Source organism: Spermophilus citellus (genome assembly GCF_964194105.1).
Source record: "Spermophilus citellus genome assembly, chromosome: 2".
Classification (NCBI taxonomy): Eukaryota; Metazoa; Chordata; class Mammalia; order Rodentia; family Sciuridae; genus Spermophilus; species Spermophilus citellus.
Genome location: NC_138183.1, coordinates 210,604,750 through 210,617,624, shown reverse-complemented (window position 1 = coordinate 210,617,624; position 12,875 = coordinate 210,604,750). Strand labels below are relative to the sequence as shown.

Below are 12,875 nucleotides of genomic sequence, written 5' to 3'. Positions count from 1 at the left end.
TATACACAATGGAATATTACTCAGCCTTAAAAGAGAATAAAATTGTGGTATTTGCAGGTAAATGGATGGAGCTGGAGAATATTATGCTAAGCAAAGTAAGTCAACCTCAAAAAAACTAAAGGCCTGGGGCTGGGTTTGTGGCTCAGCGGTAGAGTGCTCGCCTAGCATGCACAAGGCACTGCGTTCGTTCCTCAGCATCACATAAATATAAAATAAAGATATTGTACCAAATGTTTTCTCTGATTAGTAGATGCTGATTTATGATGAGGGGGTGGGGGTGAGCATGGGAAGAATGGAGGATCTTTGGATTGGGCAAAGGGGAGGATGGAGTGGGATTAGGAGGGTAGGAAAGATGGTAGAATGAGATGGACATCATTACCCTAGATACATGTATGATTGCATTAATGGTGCATCTTTACAAGGTGTACAACTAGAGAATTGAAATGTTATGCTCCATTTGTGTATGATGAATTGAAATGTATTTTGCTGTCATGTACAACTAAGTAGGACAAAAAAAATAAGTAGGTATATTTAAAAAATTTTTAAAGAGATCATTTCAAGATAGCATGGAATCAATGATCCCAAAGGCATCAGAGCCTCAGGCATAATTACAAAGTTATTATGAGTTCTTAATCTTCTCCTAGTATCCAATAGATACAAAACAATTTCCCTACCTATCCAGGTCCTAAAAGGACAAATCAAAACTCCCATTCATAAACAGAGGCAGATTTCTTAGCTATAGATTCACTCCAGTAGTTAACCAGATTAAGTTTATTTGAGAGGGAGGGGTGGGAGATCCCTGTTTTAATTGTGGGGCAAGATATCCTGGAAGGGGTTAAAAAGAATGGTCATAGGTAAGTAAGTGAAAAGAAAACAAAAGAGTTGAGGATGTAGCTTAATGGTAGGGCACTTGCTTAGCATGGACAGAGCCCTGGGTTCAATCCCTGGCAACACCAAAAACAAAAAAAAAATAGAAAAGCTGGAACTAATCTATCTCTTTCCTTGAAAAATCTCTGTTCCTACCTCATGTATATTTTTCTCCCTTCCTCAGCTTTCTTGCAGCCTGAGCTTTGTTCAGGAAGTCTCCTGAAAGAGAGAAGAGACATCCTTCATTACCTTTGTCTTCCTGCCTGTATCTTGGCTGTGATGGTCAGAGGCTGATAGCTATCTTAGACTGTGAAAAACAGACTCACAATTTAGGGAAAGCAGATCAAAGAATTGGTAGGAGATTAGGTCTCTTACGACTTAATAAAGTCATTATGCCTGTCCTAGACTGTCTACTTCAAGAATTATTTCAAATGAGAAAAAAAAAAACATTGTGGGTTTAAACTACCAGGAAGCCTATTTGGGGTTTTGTCCTATCTGTGTTTTATTATTGTTGGTAGTGGTGGTAGTTTTTGTTTGCCAACAAAGGCAAGTCTTAACTGAGCACTTACCTTCATACAGCTAAACAATTTTTATGTCCTTTTTACAGATGAGGCAACTGAGATCCAGAAAGGTAAGATGTTTAATATCAAGTTAGTGAAGAGGTGGATCTTGGCTCCTGGCCCAAATTTTTTTCACTAAAAACTGACTCTTAGGTTCTAAATGAGAAAAAAAAGACAAATTAAATATAATCATAAATTTAACCATATTATAGTGGTGGTAAAGGCAAATGACAGCATATAAATTTGTCACAGCATGAAAAGAAAACGTACCAAATTTTCATGATGTGAAAGAGACTAAATTATATCATATTCCAGTAGGGAAGGGAGATACATTAAAATAAACAGAATCAAAGACCATTTGATTTGCGTGCCCATATTTTACTATATTGCTCCTCTTTTTATTGATTTTATTATTTTTTTAAATACACAACAACAGTGGAATGCATTACAATTCTTATTACACATATAGAGAACAATTTTTCGTATCTCTGTATATAAAGTATGTTCATGACAATTTATGACATTATACATGTACTTTGGGTTTTTTGCATTACAATTCTCAATACACATATGTACCACAATTTTTCATATCTCTGTTTGTATATTATAAGGTATGTTGACACCCAATTCAAGTCTTCATACATGTACTTTGTATAATGATGACCATCACATTCCACCATCCTTGCTAATCCCCTGCCCCCCCTCTTTTCCTCCCACCCCTCTTCCTTATTTAGAATTAATCTATTGCTCCTCTTTTAAATAACTAAGAGGAATTCAGATTAAGCTTTTAATTTTCTCAGCAATAACACTTTAAGATATAAGGTAACTTCTGTTAAATACTTAACTGGAATCTTCCTTTACTTTTACAATACTTTAAAATAACTAACCTTGATCCCAGTCTACCACAGTAATGAGACAATAAAATTCTAACTCTTTTTTGAAACCCTACTACATAATACAAGACAGCTTGTGTGCAAACTCATTGGTGAACATGATCAATTATTTCTAAGTGGTCTGTAAAGAAAACAAGCAAATAACAATAGTTTCAAATTTGAACAACACATATATTTCTTTTTTACATGGCAATTTAATATGAAACTATCTATGATAATATGCATAATGTATTTTGTAAAGGTATATGGCCTTTTCTAATACAGCATGATTAAAAAAAAATAAACAACAACAACAAAAAAACAGATTGAATCCTAACCTTTCCCATTTATTTGTGAGATACTTGTTTTAAGTGCTAGGGATTGAGCCCTAGGCCTTACACATGAGCTCTACTACTGAGCTACATCTCCAACCCTCTTTTGGTCTTCTGAGTCTTGATATTCCTATCTATGAAACTGAACTGATACTTCTTTACAGGTTTATTGATGAGGTGGAAATAAGAACATAAAATAACCAGTATAGTATACGACAATAGTATATGCTCAATAAATATTAATGCCCTTATTGTCTTGAAAATGAAATATACATATATATGAAAATCTGTTCTGAAAATACCCAAATTATAGAATTTAAAAGGCAATATCAGTTTGACAATCACAAAACATTTTTGAAATGCCTCATTAGAGCTTTTCTCTGAGCATTGCTATAACCAAAGCTCCAATGCAGCTACAAAGCCAATAGAAGGAACACATCCAACAACAATGGAACAGTCTCTTCCTCCAAGCCATTAAAATCAAGCTGGAATGAGAGGCCTAGGTTTTTGTTGTTTTTTTTCCAAAGGCACTGCCCTGAGTCAGGAAACCAGGGTTGCTGCTTTTTAATGTGTCAATTCTGACAGTAAAAAGGGGTGGAGTGAGGAAAACTAAATGGTGTCTGAGTTTCTCCATGCCAGCAGTGACAATATAACCTGTTGCTCACCTCCATTTCCCACTTTGAAAATGAGAGTCAGATAGAAAGTGTGATTCGAAATAAAATATCAGGTGTATGACCAGCTGAGCTGGACTTCAGCCCCTTCCTTGATGGAGACATCAGTATAGATCTTAGTGTTTCTGATGTCCGTATCTGTTAAAAGGACATCAATCAAGGAAACTATCATATATCTCCTTTTTTTCCCAATCTTAGCAATGGTTTACAGTATTCTTAGAAATAAGTTTATGAATATATACTGTTGATATCAGTATCACTTAATTAACACTTAATAAATCACTTAATTTTTTAAATTACAATGTCCTCAACATTTACATATACTGTACTTCAGATAACTAAAATACAATGTCAAAAAGCTCTGCCAAAAAATGAAGGCATGGAAGTGCTATCTCAATTTCCATTAAGTTGTTTGCAAATTTTAGAATAAGAGAATTCTGAGTCCAGAAATGTTTTCAGAGGTAATCCAGTTCACTTTCCACCTTTATAAAAGGTTATAAAAGCACAAAGAAGTTAACTGACTTGCCTAAGATAATCTAGCAGAACAAGGACTGGTATCTGGCCAAGAAATTCTAATTAAGTAGACTTTTCACCATATTGTAGATTTCAATAACTTTTAGATTGAAAATTATCAAAGTGATTGATAATTTTTCTTGAGTAAGTTATTTTACCTTATTTGGACCCTGTTTTTTAAAGTCTATAAACTGATTTCACATATTAAACATAAAAAAGCAAATTTTTTCTTTTTCTAAACTGTAAATTATATTGAAAAAGTTATTTGTCTATTATATTTATTCACAACACTTAAAAAATTATCCACTTTAAAGATTATTTTCAATACATTCCAAAATCTTACACTTGATTCTTCCAGCCACCTACTCAAAAGGGTGTTTTATACGCCCCAGCCATCAAAAGGATCCTTAGAAATTGGAACACAGTTTAATATGTATTTAATATATATTATTTTAAATTATACAAAATTAATTTAGTATATCTACAGAGATATACTTCATATACTAAAACAAAAAGATAACTGAATTGCTCACGTTGCTGATACCATATATTAATGCCCATAATTAAAAGCTAGTATTTTGCAAATTACCCTAATTGCCTTAATTATGATTTCTTCTTTTTTTAAATATTTATTTTTTAGCTCTAGGTGGACACAATATCTTTACTTTACATTTATGTGGTGCTGAGGATTAAACCCAGTGCCTTGTGAATGCTAGGCGAGCACTCTACCACTGAGCCACAACCCAGCCCCCTTAATTGTGATTTCATTTCAAATGGTATTTACTGAGCAAAATACAACTGACAAAAAGCATGCTGAGAAAATGTGTAAAATGTGTCATATAAATAATTAGTATCTTGGGAAAGCAGAGAAAGATAAACACACCCTTAGAAGATGGGTAAAATCAGGATAGCAGAAGAACAGCACGAATAACCACAAGGAGACAGAAATTATTCACATTAGGAATGTGAACCAGATTGGAGAGAATTTAAAGATCAAGATGAGAAAAAGAAGTTTCCATGTTCACCATAATAAAAAGAATAATATTACTTGAGGTTTTACTTCTATTTTCTAAATGATTTAATTTTTTACCCTATTAACTAAGGAGCATCTGTTGAAACATTTATTTGTCTAATGTTTGTTAAACTTGTTCAAATTTTATAAAACAAGAACTCACACTTGGCTTAAATCAGGATGAATCCTGATGCAATTTCTATGACAGACAAAAATGCAAGAATTTGGATATTACCAGAGTCCAATTATTTAATGGAATCCACCATGGAAAACCTTAAGAAACAAATAATTTAAATAGGTAGTAAAAGATAGGTTATTGGAGCAAAATACCACTAGTCTCATACAGCTTTTAGCCAATCTTTTCAAGCAACTGTCAATTTTTTTTTTTTTTTTTTTTTTTTTTACTTTCCTATAGGGAAAACCAAGAGTCTCCTTCAAACAAAACTATTAGAAATATATGCATTTAGGGCTGGGGTTGTAGCTCAGTGGTAGAGCGCTTGCCTCTCAGGTGTGAGGCCCTGGGTTCGATCCTCAGCTCCACATAAAAATAAATAAACAAAATAAAGATATTGTGTCCAACTATAACTAAAAAACTTAAAAAAAAAAATAAAAAGACAGCATTAAAAAAAAGAAAAGAAAAAGAAATATGTGCATTTAACCGGCCCCTGACCCCTGTCTTTTTTTTAAGCCAGGTAAAATTTGGTTTAGTGTCCATATTCATCCATGGATTTAACAGAGCCTTAATAAAAGGCTTTAGATGGTAGCACCAATTCTATTGTCAAAAGGTACATTAATTATCCAGTGTAGTAGTTTAGTGAACACAGAATCTCAAGAGGTTGTCTCCCAAAAATTAGACTAAAGATCCATGTTCGTTCTCATTTTCTCCCCCTCCACCTCTTCTGACACTGTAAAATAATTGCCAAGACCGCTGCCAGCACCAACCACAATAACCACATTTGCTCACTGAGTTAATATTTAGCAGGTGCAACAAGGAAGTACCATCCTTCTCATCCCCTAAAACTGAAAGGGATCACCTCGAACCTAAGTTGTCTCTTAAAAGGAAAAACAAAAACGATAGTACGACTGGCAGGAACTTTCTCCTGAGTGTAAGAGCTTAACAGAACCGGCAGAAAAACGGGGTTCACAGGCCTACCTTTGCTCCACGGCGAATCGTGTGGTGAGCATCAGCCTGGAATTGGTAGATACACCCTTCCTCACCAATGGGCATCTCCCTCGCCCACTGAAGCGCCAAGACTGCGCCGGACCCCGCCCGAGTCTCGGTCCTGCATCTACCCTCTCTGGCTCTCGCGGAGAGTCCGCCTCCCACATCGACCCCAGAGAAAGCTCGGGTGCTCTGCAGCGAGTGAAGCGGAGGAGGAGACCCCGAGTCTCAAGCTCAAGTTGGGGGCTCCCTCCCCACCTGTGCCCGCCCACTGTGCGGGCCACGCCATGCTCACTGCTTTGGCAGGGCAAAAAAACAGAGTCTTATCTCAGGACTCGCCCCAGCCTCCCGACGTACTAATCCGCATCCACCTCCAGCCACCGGCCTTACCTTGCGGGTTGCGGGCGAGGAAGGCTCCGCTTGCTGAATGGGTTGGAACGGACTCTCTCCAGCCCCTGGCCCACTGCTTTGCTCGGTCCCTCCACCAACCGCGCGCGCCCGCCTCCTCACTGCCATGGCGACAGCTCCCGCCCCCACCGCCGCTGATTGGTCCTGCTTGGGATCGCGGAGGGCGCCGATTGGCTGGGATTGGATCCAGGCCAAGCCAGCGAGGCCGGAGGCGGGAGGTGTGGAGCGCGTAGCGAAGGAGCCTGAGGTAGGCTGAGCCAAGAGGGACGTGGCGCTCTGCTTCGCTGGGCTGGGAGGCCGCGCCTCTTCCTTCCCAGCTTTCTGGGAGAAGCCTGTGGAGCAGGACTTGGGCGGGTGTCCTTCCGAGAAATCCAACACAACCCTAGGGATAGCCTCCTTCTTGACCATTGGTCTGCCCCTCAGCACCCATACTGGTCGCCCATACTGTCAAGCCCTTCTCAACCACAGGCCTCGCGTTGGGAAGGTGGGGGTTCCCAAACCTCCTTTTAGCAAAAATCCTCCTCAAATTTGTAACCGCGCCCCACTCTCGTTCTGCTGATCTCTGGGTCACTGTGGCCTGACTGCATTTGTCCCACCTTCTCGCACATCCATCTGTAGATATGCCTTTCTCTACATCCTCCACCGTAGAACCAAGGCGTCTCCAAATCTCTTATTTTAAAGATGGGGAAACAGTATCAAAAATGTGTGTGAGCCGGGCGCAGTGGCGAACGCCTGCAATCCCAGCGGTTTGGGAGGCTGAGGCAGGAGGATTTGAGTTCAAAGCCAGCCCCAGCAATTTAGCGAGGCACTTAGCAACTCAGCAAGACCCAGTCTCAATAAAATATAAAAAAGGGGCTGGGGATGTGGCTCAGTGATTGAGCATACCTTGGATGGGTTCAATCATCAGTACCAAAAAAAAAAGTATGTGACTGGAGAGTTAGAGAAACTTTTGGAGCCACCTAGCTGCTTTTGAACCTTGAGTTTGCCAATTGGTAGGACCCTTCTAAGCCTCCATTCTTTACACCTGAAAAAAAATGGTATTACATCTACCTTAGGATGTTGGTGATTAGGTAATAACAAAAACAAAGAACCTGTTGCATAGTATATCGGTATAGTTGTGGCTCGGGGTCTACAAGGGATTTGTTCTAGTACCCACTCCCATACCAAAATGCACAAATACTCAAACCTTTATCTAAAATGATGTAGAATTTGCAATATAACCTATGTACTTCCTCCCACAAAATTTAAATCGTTTCTAAATTACAATACCTAATATGATATAAATGCTATGTAAATTATTGTTATACTGTATTGTTTAGGGAATAATAGCAAGAAAAATGTCTGCGTTCAATTGTAGTATTTTTCCCTAATATTTTTCCTCTTCAGTTGGTTTTTAATCCATAAATGTGGAACCACAGATACAGAGGAAGGCCAACTGTAATGGAAGTTTTTGTTATCAAGATGAAATAAATATAGGCAGGTGGCTAGATGCATCACCATGGGACCAGACTGTCTTTGTTGCAAAACTTTGCCCCTAATAGAAGTGAGTTGGGGTAAATTATTTTTTTCAGAGATCATGTATTTATTTAATTAAAGTAATGTGAATTAAAATGTAGGTAAAATTGAAGATTTCTATTTCCAGTGTAACAAATAAAGTTACCTTTTCCTTGTTCAACTTTCAAAAATTGTCTTAAAAAATCTTGCTTAACTGGCACAAAAAAATACATTTTTAGTTTTCAGAGAAGATTATTTCATATTACCTAGCTGTATTATATATGTAAAGTTAGTTAAAGCTGAGATATCAGTGTCATAAAACAGCAGGAAAGCATGACAAATTCACATACTTGTTTGTATAATCATGGGGTACATTATTTAAATGCCCTGTGCTTCCATTTCCTTGTCAATAAAATGGTGATAATAATAGTGCCCTCCCACTTACAGCACAGCAAATGAATAGAAAAGTGACTGGCACACAGTGTACGTGTTCAATAAATGTTAGCCATTCTCAAGTTACTGGCTAACCTAAGAATATACCTCAGGTCTCTGGATTCCATGACTTTCAAATGTTTCTCATCCACATACTTAGTACCTCAAAGTTAAGCTTCTTCTTGAGGTTCAGAGGTTCTCTCTTCCCTTTAGCAACAACATGGTTGCTAAATCCCCAACATGGTTGCTTTTAAAATACCTTCCCCATGAATTAAAAAAAAAGTGATAGAACTAGTAGAGTAAGATACTAATTATATAATCCAGTGCTTTTACTGCAAAATTATTTCAACTTTCTTGTATACTTAAAAACTTTCATAACAATGTTTGGAATAAAATAACTTCCTTGACCCCAGTCACCTTCCAAATTGTTTCCCTGCTTATTTTTCAAGTTTGTTGAAAGTTTTGCTTTCTCTACTCACTCCCTCATCTTTTTCTTATTTTATGCCAATCTGCCTTCCATCTCCGCCACTCCTCTGAGACTATTCTTATTAAAGTCACCTTTAAATTGATAAATTTCTGTCCACATCTTACTCCACTACACAGTAGCATTGATTGCTGCTTACTTCTCTCTCCTTAAAACAATTTCCTCTTTCAGCATTCTCTTCTACTTTCTTTCTACTCATCTAGATACTTCTTTATAGTCTCCTGTGCCAGTTTCTCCTCCATTACCCTATTTCTAAAAAATGAATTGTCTCAAGGATTGGTTTGGGGCCTCTTGTATATCTAACAGCCATTTTTTCCACAGGTGTACTATTAGTATTTTATGTAAGGGGCTTCTTGATTTGGAGGGATAGCCCATGCATTGCAAATGTTTTACCTTTGTAGACCCTGCCCACTAAATGCCAATAGTGTTCCCTTTAGACCCCCCAGTTTATATGACAGACCAAATTGTCTCCAAACAATTCCTAGAGAAGTGGTACTGTTTTAGTCAGTTTTTTCACTGCTGTGACTAAAAGACCTATCAAGAATAATTTTAGAGGAGGAAAAGTTTATTTGAGGGCTCACAGTTTCAGAGATCTCATTCACAGATAATCAGCTCCATTCCCCAGTACTAGAGGTGAGGCAGAACATCATGATGGAAGAGTGTGGCAGAAGAAAGCAGCTTACATGATGATCAGAAAGCACAAAGATAACTCCACTTGCCAGATACAAAATATATACCCCAAAGGCACGTCCCCAATGACCCACCTCCTCCAGTCACACCCTACCTGCATTCAGTTACCACTCATTTACCCCTGTCAGGAGACTAATTCATTGATTGGGTTAAGGCTCTCATAACCCAATGATTTCACCTCTAAAAATTCTTGCATTGTCTTACACGTGAGTTTTGGAGGAACACCTAATATCTAAACCATAATGAGTACTTCTCCAGATTAGCCAGCCCATAATCTTAATTATTAAATATTTCCAGCCCTGGCACAAACTTCTGAAATTGAGACCTTCTCCAATTATCTACATTTCCATTTGGATGGCCTTTTGTGGAAGCTCAATAAACAAGAGATGACTGAAAGAAGTAATTAGCTATCATCCCCTCAAACCTCAATCCTATACTTTTGATAAAAGTAAAGTCTTCCTTTTTCTTGCCAATGAAAATTTCCATGTGTGATACACGGAGATTTGCTTCTGGATCCCTTCAGGAGGGGCCTGGGGCCTGGGGTGTGGGGATGTGGCTCAGTGGTAGAGCCCTTGCCTAGCTTGTTTGAGGCTTGGGTTTAATCCTCAATTCTGCAAAACAAAACAAACCCTGGAAGGAAAGGTCTGGGTGCTCAGCTATGAGGAATGTGCTTAGCTGACAGCATCCAGCTGTTACCTGCTTCAAGGTCCACCCCAGTTTTAGAACCAAAGTCATCCTCTTCTTGGGGTATAGCTTAATTCCTACTCTTGGGCCAGCTTCCAACTAACAAATGAGCAAGGTGATAGTACATAGATTTGTCTAATACAGAACTCTAATTGGCAATTTTTGCTCTAGAGCTTGTCTACTGGGCTGGCAGAGACTTTGTCAGGTCTGCATCATTATCTACCAACTCCCTCTGCACAATTTTTCTTCTTCCCCTTTCCCTTTTGCAGGTATTATTGCCTGGCAAACCTTTTGCACAGCTAATTTTGTTTCAGCACCTGATGCCCAGATAACCTATTAAGTACTCTCTTTATCTTTCTTATTTCAGTAAACAGAATGCACCAGCTGAAATTCTACAAGTCAGTTCTGATTCTTTGTTTTCCTTCATACCACATATCTAATTCATCAATCCATCAGCAGGTTCTATTGATTCTACCTCCAAAATATATATTCATTCTCTCTCTCTCTCTCTCTCTCTCTCTCTCTCTCTCTCTCTCTCTCTCTCTCTTTCGCCCTTTCCCTCTCTCTCCCTCCCCTCAGACCAAATCATCATTATTTCTCAACAGAATATTGCTAATAGCCTACAATTCATATCCTACCAATTTGGCCCCCTATAATCCATTTTTCACTCAAAGTTGGGGCAATCCTTTAAAATATGGCACTGCTCTACTTAAAAACGGTAGTTTCTAATTCACACTCCTTGCTGTGTCTGCCAAGGCTCTGTGTGTCACCTATCTTTCTGTCCAGCCTCATTTCTTACTACCCTCCCTCTCAATCACTGTACTTAACCACATACTGTTTTTCTGATTTTATAAAACATTCCTACTAAGACCTTTGCCCAAGCTATACCCATTTCAGTAGAACATTGTTCCCCTACACTTTGCATTGATGGTTTCTTCTCATTCATTAGAACTCAAATGCCACTGCCTCAGAAAACCCACTCCAACCACTCAATCTGAAGTAATTTCCCTCTCTTCCTTCTCATTGCTCTAATTGTGTGTGTGTGTGTGTGTGTGTGTGTGTGCGCGCGCGCTTTTCTCCTTAATTGTTTTTCTGTTTCACTATAACATAAGATCTTTGAAAGTATAGAGAATATTTAGTTTATCACTCAGGGCCTTGCACAGTGTCTGATACATATAACAGGTAATCAATACACATTTGTTGAATGAATGAGTGAATAAAAAAAATTACCTAATTATATTAGGTCTTCATATTGTTTTTTTTTTTCTTTTCATAATGTTTTGGCAAAGGGATTTGATTATGTTGGCTTTTTTTTTTCTTTAGAAAGAAAATGGAGGGCTGGGGTTGTAGCTCAGTAGTAAAGCACTTGCCTTGCATGTGTGAGGCCCTGGGTTCAATCCTCACCACTACATAAAAATAAACAAATAAAAAAAATTATTATGTCCATCTACAACTAAAAAAATATTTCAAAAAAAGAAAATGGAAATTGTATCCTCTACCTGCTATTACAGTAACTAACATACAGGACATATATATTAATAGCAGTAGATCATGCCTAGATTTATGTTACAATGTCCAAAATTTCAAGAATTCCTTTCTTCAATAATTATACCATCTCACTGGGTTTGTGGTGGCACATGCCTGTTATCCCAGTGGCTCAGGAGGCTGAGGCAGGAGGATTTCAAGTTCAACGCCAGCCTCAGCAAATTAGTGCGGCCCTAGGCAACTTAGCAAGACCTGTCTCAAAATAAAATATAAAAAGTACTGGGGATGTGGACTGGAGATGTGGCCCAAGCGGGAACGCGGTCGCCTGTCATGCGCAGGGCGCTGGGTTCCATCCTCAGCACCACATAAAATAAAATAAAGATGTTGTGTCCACCGAAAACTGAAAAATAAATATTAAAAAAAAAGTACTGGGGATGTGGCTTAGTGGTTAAGCACCTCTAGGTTCAATCCCCAATACCAAAAAAAAATTATACTATTTCTACCTCAAAAGATTTATAATATGCTAAGAACAATGATCCTCTTCCCTGCTAGCCATCTTACCAGCTCCCTTCCAAAAAAAGATTAAAAAGAATAGTAAACTAGAAGAAAAATGTAGGAATAAACCTGAAGCATATATTCTATGGGTTAAAAGAATTTTAGTAAGAATAAAGTTCAGTCATACTGCAATAAGGAATGTTATCTAATATATATTGTGTGCTACATTCATAATTTTTTGTTTTCTTCCCAGGAAAAAAATTTAGAATGTACAATGATCAATTACATAAATCTTAATCCTAACTTGTGGGTTTTCATTCCATCAAATTTGTATCCTTTACCTGCTATTTAAAAACAAAAGCTTCTTACACTACAAAGAAATAGCATATCCAGTAAGCAGTCTCATTAAAGAAGTCCTATAATTCTTCACTGTGGAAAAGTTAACCTGAAGTGCTTGGAGAACTCAGTTTACACCTTTTTATCACTCTACAGAGATCTATGCCACATATTTTAACATCCTTGTCCAACTATTATTATTCTTTTCAACAGTTCTATTAATGCAGATGTGTTCTGCCTTAATAAAATTGCCCAGGACCGGGATTGTGGCAGAGTGCTCGCCTTGAACATGTGAGGCACTGGGTTTGCTCCTCAGCACCACATAAAAATAAATAAAGATATTGTGTCCATCTATTACTAAAAAATTTAAAAATATAT

At 37.8% G+C, this 12,875-nt stretch overlaps 1 protein-coding gene across 3 annotated transcripts in view; it reads right to left on the bottom strand.

Moving 5' to 3' along the window:
- The window catches only part of NUCB2 (nucleobindin 2), a 48,372-nt gene extending 46,797 nt beyond the window's left edge, over window positions 1-1,575 (bottom strand). For all 3 annotated transcript variants that reach the window (XR_014018540.1, XM_081264559.1, XM_081264560.1), the window contains exon 1: window positions 1,437-1,575. Coding sequence is in view for 2 of the 3 variants with exons in the window: in XM_081264559.1 (XP_081120685.1) it covers window positions 1,437-1,442 (6 nt within the window). In the remaining variant the exon portion in view is untranslated. The remainder of the gene's footprint in view (window positions 1-1,436) is intronic.
- Between the last annotated feature and the right edge of the window lie 11,300 nt (window positions 1,576-12,875).